Consider the following 14,475-nt stretch of genomic DNA (forward strand, 5'->3'; position numbering starts at 1 on the left):
AAAATGTACCGAAGAAAAGTAATAAAGATGGGTACCTCTGGAAAAAAGTTTACATGCTTGAAAGAAAGAGTATCCAACTCCCACTGCAGAAAAAAAGTGTAATGCCATTAAACAAGAATATCAGAAAGGAAAAAAATAAAACAAAATGTACTTCTCGTGATTAATGCCTTCAGAGGAGCTGAGCTTTTAGAGGACTACAGACCAAGAAACCTTAGTCAGACGGGTGGTCCAGTTTATGCAATACTTCTTATACTTAATAAGTTTTTTTTTCTTTTGGTCTTCACAGCAACACTTTCAAGTCAGTAGGCATAGTTATTCTTATTTGACAAACAAGGAAACTAGGCTAAAAGAGGTTAAGTGAACCGCCCCAGCTCACACAGCCAATAAACAGAGCCAAACATCTAACTGAGGTCTGTCTGCTGCTAAGGAATAGAAACCTATCCTATTTTTATTCTCAGAGCTGTTGGTTTGTATTCCCTTATTGGTTTGGGGGGTTTGTTTTATTCTTTTGCCCGGTATCTTCTTGGTCAATATTCTCCACTTAGGGCACTGTTCATAGTTTTACTTGTGAGTCTTATTTTTATTTAAATAACTGTTAACCACCTAATGTTTAGTGTCCCAGCTTAGTGACATGCTTTCGTCACCTCGTTTTCGTGACCCAGGCTGGGCCTGACTGAGGTTTTTATGCTCCTTATGCTTGGTTCAAGCTTTCTCTGAATTTCAAAGCACTTCCCACACATTAATGAAGTCTCTGATCCTCTCAGATCAGATAGACCAAATGTGTCCCAGGTCCACTCGCTCAACTAACTTAGTGCCCCAGAGGCCAAATTAATCTCCCCTAAGAGGCCCGGGCCCCAGACACAGCTCAAGGGCAACTTTGGGCAATAGAATCATCTTACTTCCAGATTAGTTCACCACCACATCCAGGAGAGTTATTTTATCCTACAGAATGTAGAATGGAAATGGATATCACATGGTTAAGGCAGGTCTACAGAGATTAAAACAAAATAAGTGGATTCTAACAGTTAATTACTAGCAAAATTATTCTGTTGACCCACACTTACTTAGAAAAGGCAATCCATTCTATTATCTAAGCCACTCACTTACTAGAAGCGAATAAGAACCAAATAATAATTTATCCACGTAAGTTATAAATATGTGTGTGCATATGCACGCATGTGCCCATGTGTACCAAATTCATACACTTTTCTCCACCTGCAGAAGAAAGGGGTGGGTTTGATGCTTGTAAAATGTTCACACTCATTGCATGGTTCACAGTCTTCAGTCCAGATTTTCTTCATTCTCTACTACACTATATTACTACTATGTTTTACTATTGTATGATAATCTGGACCATGACTCATGCCTCGTTTAACAGTTTAAACGGGACCAAAGATGCTTAAAGATGCTAAAGACTGAAGAATGCATTAGGTATTTACATCAAGAGGAATGATCAACAGCAGGAAAAGAAGACTTTTAAAAAGTGAATGTAAGATACTTTACCATGTTTAGGTGAAAACAGTGATGTTCTAGATCTGATCAAATTGTCGGAAGCAGGCACCACAAACTGGACTGGCTTCACGTGCTTATCCGTCAGGTTCCTGAAACCAGCTTGTTGGTTCTCAAATACACTTCGGATGTGCTCCAGCTTGAGTTGTACGGTCTGCATTTGAACCTGCGGATTGCATGAGACTCCTGAGAAATATTTTCTGAATTGGGGTCATGGCAAATCTTATTACATTTCTCAGACTCGGATGGTCAAAAAAAGTAATTTAGAGCTTAAAGTATAACTAGAAAACATTAGGAAAGCAACAGAAAACAGATTAATGCGCTATCTTCCCACAGTCATAAACCCAGAAGATCTCAACCCAAACAACTTGAAGAAATTTCTCAAGTAGTCATGAAATAGGTCACTGTATAAAGTGCTTTATTTACCCTGCATGGCTGGAAGGCATAACGGCTGGAAAAGAAGGCATGTTTAGCACAAGAAAGCCACCAGTTAAGCCCCATTACAGATGTTTGTTACGTATTAGCCTGCAGGACACTCTATCTTTCTGTGTCGTAAAAAGCTCCTCCTAGACCGTCCTAGATGATTTGAGGCAGTTAGAGGTTAGTTTGGTTGCTTCCAGAGAAATCACTTAGTTACTGCTCTGGCCACGTTTCTGATTTTCTGGGGCATCCCCTAAGATCTGCAGCTAAGCATGGTTTTAGATGCTGTTCCAAACTTAAGAGTCAACTACACATTTTGGCAACAAATAGCATCACAAAAGCTCTTAACTACAATGTGGGGAGAGTGCTTCGTGACATCTCCAACACAGTGGATCTGAACTGACCCACAGATCTCTCTACCTTGTTAATACCAATGTCTGCTTGCACCCCTCCCCCAAGAAGCCTGAAATCATTTCTTTATCCCTTCATTCTCAAACTGAGTAGGAAAGCCAGATCTGTGTCCACACAGCATCTGTTGGTTGTAACTGCAGCAGGAAGACAAGACATTTGGAGTAGAACGCTCTTGACACAGGCCCAGTATTCTCCTAGAATAGCTTTAGCCCTTTCTCTAAGGATGCGCAAAACAATGTATGTGAGATCTCCTAGTATGTTGAAAAGAGTTGAAAAATAATGGAGTCGCAGCTCAAAAAGAACTTATTCTTCATTATGTAGCAAGCATAAAGCCTTGGGGGGGGTAAAAAGCCTTGGGATGCTTTTTTTAAAAGTCTATCTATTTAGTCATTTTTAAGTAATCTACACCCAATGTGGGGCTTAAACCAGTAACCTTGACATCAAGAGGCACAAGCTCTACCAACCGAAGCAGCCAGGCGCTCCAAGCCTTTGGATTCTTGGATGCTTCACAGGGGTACCAATATCACCCCTCATCCTTAAGAGAAGCATGTAACTGCAATCTGACCTAAAGTTAGCTGTGAAGTAGTAATACTCTTGCCAACACTACTGGAATTACAGTTTTAAAAATATATTCATTTGAAAAAAAACCAGCCTCTTACCTTGAGTTCAGGAGATAAAATTACATCAAATTCATACTGTAGGGTATCAGGATCATAATTTATAAACGGCAAAGCCATTTCAAGAAAATTTTCAATGTCTCGGAGGGCTTTCTGAGCATCTTCTTTAGACTGAAACTTATCTATTTCCTGATTAGCTAGAAGGCATTCTCCTTCATCACAGCACTGACGAGCCTGATGAGCAAATCACACACACACACACACATACACAAAACCATGAATGAATAAATAGAAATATGTTTGTCCTTTTAGGAGTGTTTACCAGCCCTGGCTTCTGTGAATCAGAGTTGTTTTCAGAGTTGTTAAAAATAAAGATATCTGGGTTCTGCCCCCAGAAATTCTGATTCAGTAGCTCTGGGCCTTAAGCCAGGCATTTAGATTTCTGCAGAGCTCCACAGGTATTTCTGATGCACAGCCAAGGTTGGGAAGCACTGTATTTATTTCATAACAAGGAATTCATTCTGCAGTAAAGAGTCTGACCGTACTCACAACACTAACACTTCAGCTGCATGCTATTTTCCAAAAATCAATAAGTGAAATATGAAAACGCCTTGCAAAACACAAAGTGTAATATAAATGCATAGTGATTGCCAAGGACAAGGATAAAAGTTTCCTTGCCAAAGAAGGAGATGAACTGATTAAAATGTTCATGTTCAGATACAATGTCTATAAATGATATCCTCATTTTACATTCCACTTCCAAGGCCAGATCTCCCCTTCGCTGCCTAATTCTGAAAGGGGCCAGATCTACAAGCCACGGAGGAGTATCTTCCAGTCACTGTTTAATTTCTTATTGCGGTAACTATGAAATGTGGAAGGAGTTCTGGCTTTAGCAAAATGCCTCTAGGGCTTTGAAAGGTGCTCTGACTGCAAACTATCACCAGAGGAGAGGATTCAGGGATGTGCCCAAAATAGAAAGGAAGCCATCACAACTGTGATCTCAATATTCAGAAAAGAAGCCAGAATGCTTATAATACTAGACTTGCCATGGATACTGCAAAGGTACCCAGACTAAATAAACATCATCAAAGTCAATGCTTCAACGTCTTACAAATTTAATTCCAAAGCTTTCCCAGGCAGACCTTTATCCTATAACGTGTAAAAAAAGAATTATCTTCCTATTCAGAAATGTACCAGGTCTCATGACACTACCTGCTGCAGGAGCTTATGCATTTTGAAGATCCTGCTGAGCTGTATCCTTTTGGCTTTGATCTCATTAACCAAAATATCAGAAAGGTAACGTAGCTCATTGCACCTCTGGCAGATCAAATCAAGTGCGTAATGGTGATTTGCAGCAAGTCTGTGTCCGTGTAATATCACAAACCGGGCCTTTGCTAACAGATCCTAATTGTGAGAAAGAAGTAAAACAAGAACCGTATGATATCTGTTCAGAGAGAGGAGGGGAAACGAGAAAGCGATTGAGAAGCAAATTGGTTTAGCGAGGCAGAGAGAATGCCAAAAATATGATTTGATGTCATACTTGTGCAGGCTGTAAGAAAGCTTACAGTTACAGTCATTAGCTAGAGCAGTGACGCCACATATTCCTGGTAACAGAAAAAGAAAATTAACCGGCCTGCTCAGAGTGTGGATGAGGTTGGCTTCTCCTGGTAGGTACAGATTGAGAACAGAACTGCATATATCCAAAGAGGAACACGGGAGACAAATGAAAACTCATGGGTTTCCTACCATCTCAGCTTTGGAAATGTCATGAGTCATCATCTACCTGGCTGCTTTACATACGTGAAGGGGTCTCCGAGTCAAAGGTGATCTCAGCGGCCTTGCCTCCATTCTATCAACTACTGGCATCCCCCCCTCCACCCTGGTCCCCCACTTGCTTCCCGACGCAGTGCCTGAAGCAGTAGGTGGTCAGAAAATATCTGTGGAAGTAAAATAAGAAAATCTAAAGTCCATATTGATGAAGTGGCCAGCCTGCCTGGCTGGAAGGAAACCCAGGGTAAAGTAGGGAATTTTCATTGTTTGGCTTTTGTTTTTTTACTTTTATCCTGCCATGAATTCGTAAGGAGCTCAGGCTCCTTTCCATTGGTTCTCACAAAGTGTGCTTCTCTGGGTGGGCAGGCTGGCACTTCAGTTGAACCCAAGTCCCTTTCTCTTTAGCTTCCTTCTTTAAAAAAAAAAAAAGATTTTATTTATTTATTCATGAGACACACAGAAAGAGAGGTAGAGACACAGGCCAAGGGAGAAACAGGCTCCCTGCAAGGAGCCCAGTGTGGGACTTGATCTCGGGACCCCTGGATCACGACCTGAGCCAAAGGCAGACACTCAACCACTGAGCCACCTAGGAGTCCCAGGGAGTTACATTTTTAAAATAGGTATAGTTTCAGATTTGCAAAATGAAAAAGTTCTGGCAATCTATTGCACAACAATATGACACTACTGAAATATACACTTAAAAATGGTTAAGATAGGGGATGCCTGGGTGACTCAGTCCATTACACGTCCAACTCTTGGTTTTGACTCAGGTCATGATCTCAGGGTTGTGAGATCCAGCCCCGCGTGGGGCTCTGTGCTGAGTGTTGGAGCCTGCTTGAGATATTCTCTCTCTCTCCCTCTGCCCCTTGCTCCAGCTCCCTTTCACTTTCATTCTCTCTCAAAAAAAAATTTCTTTTGAATGGTTAAGATGATAAATTTCATGTTATGTGGGGGTTTTTTGCCACAATTAAACCTAAAAAAATTTTAAAAACAAAACAAAAATAGCAAACAAAAACCTCTAAGCTTCCTTGTTTCCAAGCCAGTTTGCCTTCTCTTTCTACTATGCCACAGAGGTTTATAAACTGCCCCCAAATCACAACGACCTACAAGCATAATTCTAGAGCTGTTCACCAAAACTGCTGCCTCTCACATATTGTTTTTATTTTTTAAAAAGATTTTATTTTTATTTATTTGAGAGAGAGAGCATGAGAAGAGGTGGAGAGGCAGAGGGAGAGGAAGAAGCAGACTCTCCGCTGAGCAGGGAGCCAGACATGAGGCTCGATCCCAGGAACCTGAGATCCTGACCGGAGCCAAAGGCAGAAGCTTAACCAACTTAGTCACCCAGGCTAGGCTCCTTTCCCTCAAATTTTGTTTTTAGATGGTTACAGTATTCTCATAGATCTGTTTGCTGGGAATGCACCTTAAAAAAACAATGGCCTTAAAAAAAACAAACAAAAAAAAAAAAACAATGGCCTTGTTCTCACATACAAGACAGAAGAGCAAAGGTGGTTTGTTAACTATTAAAGCCATGAGTCCAAGCCTTTAAGACCAGCAAAATGAAAATTATTGGCTGTTTTGATTACTTATATAATCAGATATCCCAGGTACTGTGCTAAGTGTTTAACCTACAACATCTAAAAGAATCCTCATAATCATTCTGCAAAGTAAGTCACTTCATCCCCAATTTAGAGATAAAGACATTGAGGCTCAGAAAATTTATTCAATATACCCCAAGATCACACAGCTAAGTAAGACTAAGCAGATTTATCTATCTGAATCTATGTTTGGTTCAACTGTACAGCCACATGATAGATATTTAAGGAATTATGCTCTGGTATATTTCCATAATTTCCAAGTACCAAATAGCATTTTTTAAAGATTGTATTTATTTATTTGAGAGAGAGAGCACGAGCAGGGGGGACAAAGGAAGAGGGAGACAAGCAGATTCCTCGCTGAGCAAGGAGCCTGATGTAGGGCTCAATCCCAGGACTCTAAAATCATGACTTGAGCCAAAGTCAAATGCTTAACCAACTGAGTCATCGAGTGACCCCCAAATGGCATTTTTGATAGACATTTTTCTAGCTTCTTCAAAAGGATTTATGCCATTGTTCCTAATGGTGGGCCTGAAACTACATCATGATCTCTGAGGCTACCTATTATAACCACATGCCACATCTGCAGTGTCACTTCTAGCCCACATTGATCAGAAAAGAATACAGGCCAGTATTAATAGACGAATTATACAGACTATTGCTATGAAAGGTGGATCATAAGGGTTGATACTACCGAAAACCATTAAGATGTAACTATGAGTATAAAGAACATCTGAGATGTAATCTTACCTGAGAATTTTCATCTAAGTTTTCCAACTTTTTTATTTTTTGTTTTACTTGTCCTATGTTCCCTGTTATATCCGCCAATTCTGCTTGTTGGTTTAACATAAGTTCGACTTCACTCACAAGCTATGAATAGGAAAAAAAAACACAAGTCTTAAAAGCATATATATGTCACCATGAGATACAGATCACATCAGTGAAATTCCAATCCAAGAGAAACAACAATACTGATTAGAGGCAACAATGATTTGAAGAAACAATATAACTACAGGACAAGAATTTAGTATGGGTGCAAATTAACATATAAGTGCAGGCACAATGTTCAGGAAGAGTGTTATTTTTGCATGTATGCATTGGGGAGGAGGGAAAGACAAATATCTGGAAGGGCCAAGAGCAACTCAGCCTATTCTTTCTTTAAGGAAGATCTCACGGAGAGCATCACATTTCAAAATCTGTTTGAATCACAGGACAGAAAGGGTTGGCGGTCCCTGAGCCCCATGTCCAGAGCAAATGAAACACCAAGCAAGTAAAGAAGTCATGGGTGGAAAACAAGCTGGCCACATGCAAGAGAAAAAAGTAGTGAGTTTCCCTTGGACCTGGTAAAGTACTATGAAAGAGACTGCAGGGAGCTTGACCATGTGTGAGTTATTTCCCAGAAGCATCCAACTAGAAGGTACTTTTTTAAATCTTGAAAATAATGTATAATTAAACATGATTTCACTTCATGTATCAGGCTTTTCATAGAAATAAATTACTAGATCAGAAAAGAAATGTTTTTGTTAGATCGTATTAACTATGGTCAATATAGGTATATGGTATTTTAAAAAAATTCAAGAAGGAAGTGGGTACTATTTCCTTGGAAAGCTAACCCATAGTCTGAAAGCATTTTATATGTAAAATAAACTACAATAATAAACATCAGGGTAAATGGCAACTTAATCCTAACTTATGTGTTAGCACTTAAGTGCTTTCTCATAGGAAATTAGTAAGTAAGAAAGACATCTTGGGGAGGTGAGTGGGGGGATGGGGTAACTGGGTGATGGGCATTAAGGAGGGCACGTGATGGAATGAGTACTGGGTGCTATATGCAACTCATGAATCACTAAATTCTACCCTTGAAACTAACCATATACAGTATGTTAACGAAATTGAATCTAAATAAAAAATTTTTTAAAAGAAAGACATTTTGGCAGGGTTCACTCACATTGGCCCCCTTTTCATCTCTCTCTGGGTATAAATGGGCACCTCGTGAGACTCTATTTCTGGTGATCAAGGAGTAAGAACCTTTGGCATAAAGAAAAAAATATAGAAAGGAATATTTTAACTGACCTCTTGAAAATCCTGCTCAAACTTCCATAGTTGCAAATACTGCTCCATTTTTAGTTGGTGTTTTTCCCAAAATCCATCAAAAGCTATCTCCATATCATGTACTTGAGTCAGCAATCTTAACAAAGAAAAGTCGTTAGAATTCCTTCACAACAACGATTTGTTTTGTAAGTTTGTACATAAACCTGGTCTGGACATTAAGACTTATAGGGAAAAAAAAAAGACATATAGGCAAAGTCAGAGGCCATGACACGTGGTCCACGAAGAGACCGTAGATATCCACGGAAGCTCTTTTACAAACAAGCTAATCTGTGACACAAGTAGGGAAGGTGGTCTCAGATTCCCAGAAGTCCCGGAATATTTTCCACGCTTAACTGACTGCAGCAAAATGCATAATTCCCTTTCAAAAGTATAAAATAAATAACTCTAAACCAAAAGGAGAATACTCACTTATTAACAGTTTGCCAGTCACCATTTATTTGGTGGTGGTGTTCAAGCCTTGAACTGGCAGCGTCTTCAATGCCAGGCACTTCCAGACTTGTGAGGAGGATTTTTCCTTCTTTGGTTACAGCTGTAATGTCATTCTATAAAAAGGCACAATGGGATGAATTAGCCTGCTACTGCCCTAATCTGAGTGACCTAAAGAGAAGGAAGCATACACCCACAGCATGCAGAAGAGAAACAGCAGTTCTAGAACGTCCTTGACTAAGTACATCAGTACCACAGAACCCAAAACCCATGAGGATCTCCAAGAAGCCTCTGCCTGTTGAGGTGGATGTTGCAACCACTATTTTTATAAGGTCTTTATAGGCAGAAGTACCTCATGCTCTATCTGTAGTCTCCTTCTCTTACTGACAGAAAGTTCTAATTTATTCTATTCTACTAATATTTTTTAATGTGCTCCAATCAAGCAGTAGTAGCATAATGAGAAAGCATACAGTTAAAATAATATTTAGTGCCTTTTCAGATATAGTCAGATGTCTTTCCTACTAATTCTTAATTAATTGTTACCAATCACTGCCTGCCATGAGGATTATGTTACTTCATGTTTGGATTAATTAATTCGTCATGAAGCATATGTTTCTTTCTATTCAGAAGGTCTTAACCTTGGTGGGTAGATTCTTCAGGCATCTAAGAGTGATCTATGACTTCCTTCAGGAGATCCAAGGGTCCTCTGAAATGTTAAGCAAAAAATTCAGGTGTACGTGTATTTGTCTGGGAATGGGTTCCAAGACACCACCACCGATATGAATGAGAACACAGGCGTTAAGAGCGAATGTTTATGAAGTACCAACTACATGCCAAACACTGTTGTACAGGGATCCCTGGGTGGCGCAGCGGTTTGGCGCCTGCCTTTGGCCCAGGGCGCGATCCTGGAGACCCGGGATCGAATCCCACGTCAGGCTCCCGGTGCATGGAGCCTGCTTCTCCCTCTGCCTGTGTCTCTGCCTCTCTCTCTCTCTCTCTGTGTGTGTGACTATCATAAATAAAAAAATTAAAAAAAAACAAACAAACAAACAAACAAACAAACACTGTTGTACAGACATCACATACTCCATTTCATCCTCACAGCGACCCTGCAAGGTATGAATGTATCATCATCAACCTCACTGTGCATGTAAGGTAACTCCAACTCAGATTGAGAGTAAGCGAGTTCTCCAATCACACAACTCAGGAGGGACAGAGCTTTCTTTCCTGGAACAGTTTTACTTTTGGATTATGATTCCAAATATCAGTTTCTGTCCTCTTCTTTCTTTGAAAATGTCACCTCAAAAAACAAACTAAAATAAAAATGTCATCTCTACATCGAGCTTGTGTCTGTGAGTGCCCCCCACAAGCCTATCATCATGTGAAGGACATGGATTATTATTTTTTAAGATTTTATTTATTTATTTGAGAGAGAGAGCATGAGAGAGAGCGAGCATGAGCAGAGGGGGTGGCAGAGGGAGAGGGAGAAGCAGACTCCCCGCTGAGCAGGGAGCCCAATGTGGGGCTTGAACTCAGGACCCCAGGATCATGACCTAAACTGGCCCTGAAGGACATGAATTATTATACAGGGTTGCCTGGTGCTTCTTTAGATCCTTCTTTCTTCCTTCTTCCTTCTTCCTTCTTCCTTCTTCCTTCTTTCTTCTTCTTCTTCTTCTTCTTCTTCTTCTTCTTCTTCTTCTTCTTCTTCTTCCTTCTTCTTCCTTCTTCTTCTTCTTCTTCTTCTTCTTCCTCTTCCTCTTCCTCCTCCTCCTCCTTCCCCTCCTCCTCCTCCTCCTCCTCCTCCTCCTCCTTCTTCTTCTTCTTCTTCTTCTTCTTCTTGTCATTCTTAAGCTTTCTGGGGAAGGTGAATCCCAAAGTACTTGGTGATTGTCTGAAGTGTGACTCAGAATCCTTCACAAGCCAACACTCCAGACCTAGGGGCAGGAGGGCAAAACCAACTTGCCACCTAAGGTCTACTGTACAAAACATCAAAAACTAGTACTCTGGCTGGCTCAGTTGGCAAAGTGTGCAACTCTTGGTCTTGGAGTCATTGAGTTCTCTCTAGCTTTCCAAATGAGAGGGCCTTCTGAGAAGATGAAGAATATGCGATGACAACGAGGACTATGGATTTCTTCTTCTTAGGCACTCACAAACTATTCTATCAGCAAGGAAAGAACTTTTCAAGATAATGTACCATTTGCAAAGAGGGCATTTACTTCCAACATGTCCAGGACATCCTCCCCTTTTGTCTCCCAACCCACCAAGCAGTGTGAAATGGACAAGCACTGAACTAACCTCTCTAGAAAAACAAAGGCCATGGATGACTTTTCTGTGTTGACTCTATCAGACATACCTTTAACATGTGATACCTTTCAGCACGAATGGCAAGAATTTCTTCTATTGAAGGAATATCATCTGGTAGTTCTGTCTCAGCCAGTTCAGTTCCAAAGGACTGTAACATCTGAGCCATTTCTTTCACTGTGAGAGCAAAATTTTCTATAGCCTGCAAAGAGCCAGTGATCCTTTTAGTTCCATGGAAACTGCCAGTACACCAATACCTGAATCAGTAATTGGATTTACTTTTATTTAGCTTTGACAACACACATATACTATGACCTCTCTTCTGCTAAGGAAAGTTGACATTGCTCTTGGCCATCAACTCTAATTTTGCACCTAAGCTTCAATGAAACGAATGTGAGGTGAAGAGTCTTCTTGAATGTCTTTTATCCAAACTTCTGTACTTATTTCTTGAACATCCTTGAAAATGATTTTTTTAAGTTTATTTATTTTTTCTAGTAATCTCTACAGCCAAGGTGGGGCTTGAACTCATGACCCTGAGATCAAGAGTTGCAGGCTCCTCCAACTAAGCCAGCCAGGCCCCTGAAAACAATTTCTTAAAGATGTCATGTACTGAGAAATTTGTTTTCTGCCTCTGTTTACACCTATCCCATTAAACTCTGCAACTGTAAAACTTTATACTAACTTTATACTAACTTTACTTCTGAAGATGTGACAACATGGAACCCACTCAACATTCCTTTATTATAGCTTATGAGCAAGCATTAGCACTCCAAACACAGCAATGGACAAAGGTGATGGAGCAACATAACTAGTCACAACAATTCATTCAGGCAGAAGATTGAGACTCTGTTGCCCTCAAGTGTCAAGTAAGGTTGTGCTGTTGATTGTTTCCAAAATCAATTACTCAAAAAAATGGGGGGGGGGGCAACATGTAGAGACCATATAACCCCTATGTGTACCATGTAGCTCAAGGTTATCTGCTCTTTTATTTACAGTTTCATAAGTTACTGAAGGCTAGACACCACTAATTTTGACAATACACTTTCATGTGAGTGAACAGAACTGCTGAATGACAAATAAAAATGAGGAAAATAGAATCCTGATTTAATTAAATATCATTTGATTCAGAAGGGTTCCCTAATCTCCGGGATTTGGAATAAAGATTCTTATACCATAAATTCACACCTTGAGGCACGGGACCCTTGCCTGTTTGTAAATTTCTAGAACAGAAGAAATCTCTCCTACAAATCTAACTGCCTCAGAAGCATCACTAGAATGAGATTCATAATAGCACTTGCATTTTTTGAGGGCTTCTGATCTCATTGAATCTTCCAAATATCCCTGTGAGCTCAAGTACTATTGTTTCCACTTTACAGTTGGGAAAACTGAGTCAGGAAGGTTGGGTTACTTGTGTAAGGTTAGACAGCCAAAAATCAGCAGTGCTAAGATCTAAACCCAAACTCTTTGTTTCTTGGAGTTACTAGATGGCCACGGGAGGGGGTGGGCAGAGCATGGTCTCCTTACTCCCTAGGCCTCTCCTTCAATTGTCATCCTCTGTGATTCATCATCGGTTCTAGATATTTCCTATGAAAGAAAGTCAAGATGTTGAATTATATGTGCTTGAAACCTAGGAGCCCCAGAAATCTGTTTTTCCCAAAGAGGAAAAAAATTCTAGAACTAGATTTAAAGGCTAATATGAACTATATAGGCTCTACAGTAAGGGCAAAAGCAACATACATTTCTGAAGATGATCCATTCACTGTGGCAGTACTGCAAGGTGCCGCCTAACTCAGGGGTTAATTGCTTGTCATCAATGTATGTCAGCAAATCACTAACTGAGCTCAGCATAACCACCTATATAAATAAGCAAGAAAGATACTGTTAACTGCCCTTCTTGGCACCCCTCCATTCAACTGTACAGTGAACTTTAGCATTCATTAGCACAAAGTAGCTCTTATAAATGGTTCTAACAATTCTCTCCTGTACATCCCCCACACACACACGTATGCACTACCTCCTTTAAGTAATAACAGTTTTCATTTACAAAACATTTCTCTCCAAAGCAAAATTAATCTACATAGAAACCCAAATACCTAAATCTCCTTGATCTAACATTTTGCACTATTAATGGTCAACCTTCTGAAAGAAGAATGTTATGCCTACAACAAAGCAAGAGCGCTTTATGTAGTAAGCTATAACTTTGGGGGAGGGAATGATCTTTGCAAAAGCATCAGAATTTCTGAGGACTCTCTTCTTAACCCTAAAAATGCATAAAAATAGCTTTTTAAAAGAAGGTCATGGTACTATGAACTAGTTCAGGATGTAAGTTCATGGGAGTCAAACACATAAAACACACACTCCATTTTTTTCTAAAAATAAAATGTCCAGATTTTGTACACACACACACACATATAACATATGCCATATGTCTCTTTTTCAAAATGAATTGCTTGTTACAAACTGATGAGACTATTCCTTTCTTTTAACAACAGAAGACTTTCAGGTATTTCAAGTTTATAGTCTGGGAAGACAAATTCTTTTTCTTTTAAATGCTTTGTGAGCACAGGTAAAACATCAACAGCGTGGTACAAAGCCTTCATGAAAATTAAAGAGATAAAACGTTTAAATAATATACTCTTACTGGTAATTTGAGCATGAAGTCTTCTTGGCTAAATCGAAATCCAATGTCTGTGAAAGTTCGTTGAAGAAAACTGGTAGGACGCAGAACCAAAACTAGGTGCAAGTTCCCAGGAAAGGAAACCTACAGAAAGAAGCAACACAGGAAAGAAAGGAAAAATTGTCAAAACGTGGACTCAACTGAGCATGTAGGCAAAAAATATGTAAAGGAAACTCTGAAAGTAATAAAGGCCACCAAAGGGACAAAACTTTAAAAATGGGTATTGATACAATCTAAAAACATGGAAACAGAAATAAAACCAATGTAAGGTCATCAGATCAGACCCTTGCGACGTCCATGGCATGGCATTTTCTCACACGAAAGTAAGTCCTGAGTTACAAAGAATTCTAATTCTTAAGCTTCATTTTAAAGTTAGTCATTTGCACTGGAATTGCACTTATTCCCTGGGAAACAGAATTAGGAGGCAGGCTCCTAGGATAACTCTAAAAGCCAAATGAAGCTTCAACATTGCATGCTTGCACTAAACAAAGGAAGAAACCTGTGCTGTGGAATCATATTTTTATTTTCATCCAAGCAACGTTCACGGAGTTACCGTCTACTTGTTCACTCCATGTGTTTAAGTGCATAATTATCATGCACTGTTAGCATTCGGTGTACCCAGATTAATAAGATGTAGTCC

At 39.7% G+C, this 14,475-nt stretch overlaps 1 protein-coding gene across 1 annotated transcript in view; it reads right to left on the minus strand.

Moving 5' to 3' along the window:
- MCF2 (MCF.2 cell line derived transforming sequence) overlaps window positions 1–14,475 on the minus strand; it is a 71,703-nt gene that overhangs the window by 43,383 nt on the left and 13,845 nt on the right. Inside the window, exons 2-11 of the mRNA XM_041740302.1 lie at window positions 13,800–13,919; window positions 12,896–13,012; window positions 11,211–11,360; window positions 8,840–8,973; window positions 8,393–8,507; window positions 7,070–7,189; window positions 4,170–4,361; window positions 3,000–3,191; window positions 1,504–1,675; window positions 36–83 (exon numbers count right to left, since the gene is read on the minus strand). Coding sequence (XP_041596236.1) covers window positions 36–83; window positions 1,504–1,675; window positions 3,000–3,191; window positions 4,170–4,361; window positions 7,070–7,189; window positions 8,393–8,507; window positions 8,840–8,973; window positions 11,211–11,360; window positions 12,896–13,012; window positions 13,800–13,919 — 1,360 coding nt within the window. The remainder of the gene's footprint in view (window positions 1–35; window positions 84–1,503; window positions 1,676–2,999; window positions 3,192–4,169; window positions 4,362–7,069; window positions 7,190–8,392; window positions 8,508–8,839; window positions 8,974–11,210; window positions 11,361–12,895; window positions 13,013–13,799; window positions 13,920–14,475) is intronic.

The sequence above is a fragment of the Vulpes lagopus genome, chromosome X (genome assembly GCF_018345385.1).
Source record: "Vulpes lagopus strain Blue_001 chromosome X, ASM1834538v1, whole genome shotgun sequence".
In the NCBI taxonomy this organism is placed as follows: domain Eukaryota; kingdom Metazoa; phylum Chordata; class Mammalia; order Carnivora; family Canidae; genus Vulpes; species Vulpes lagopus.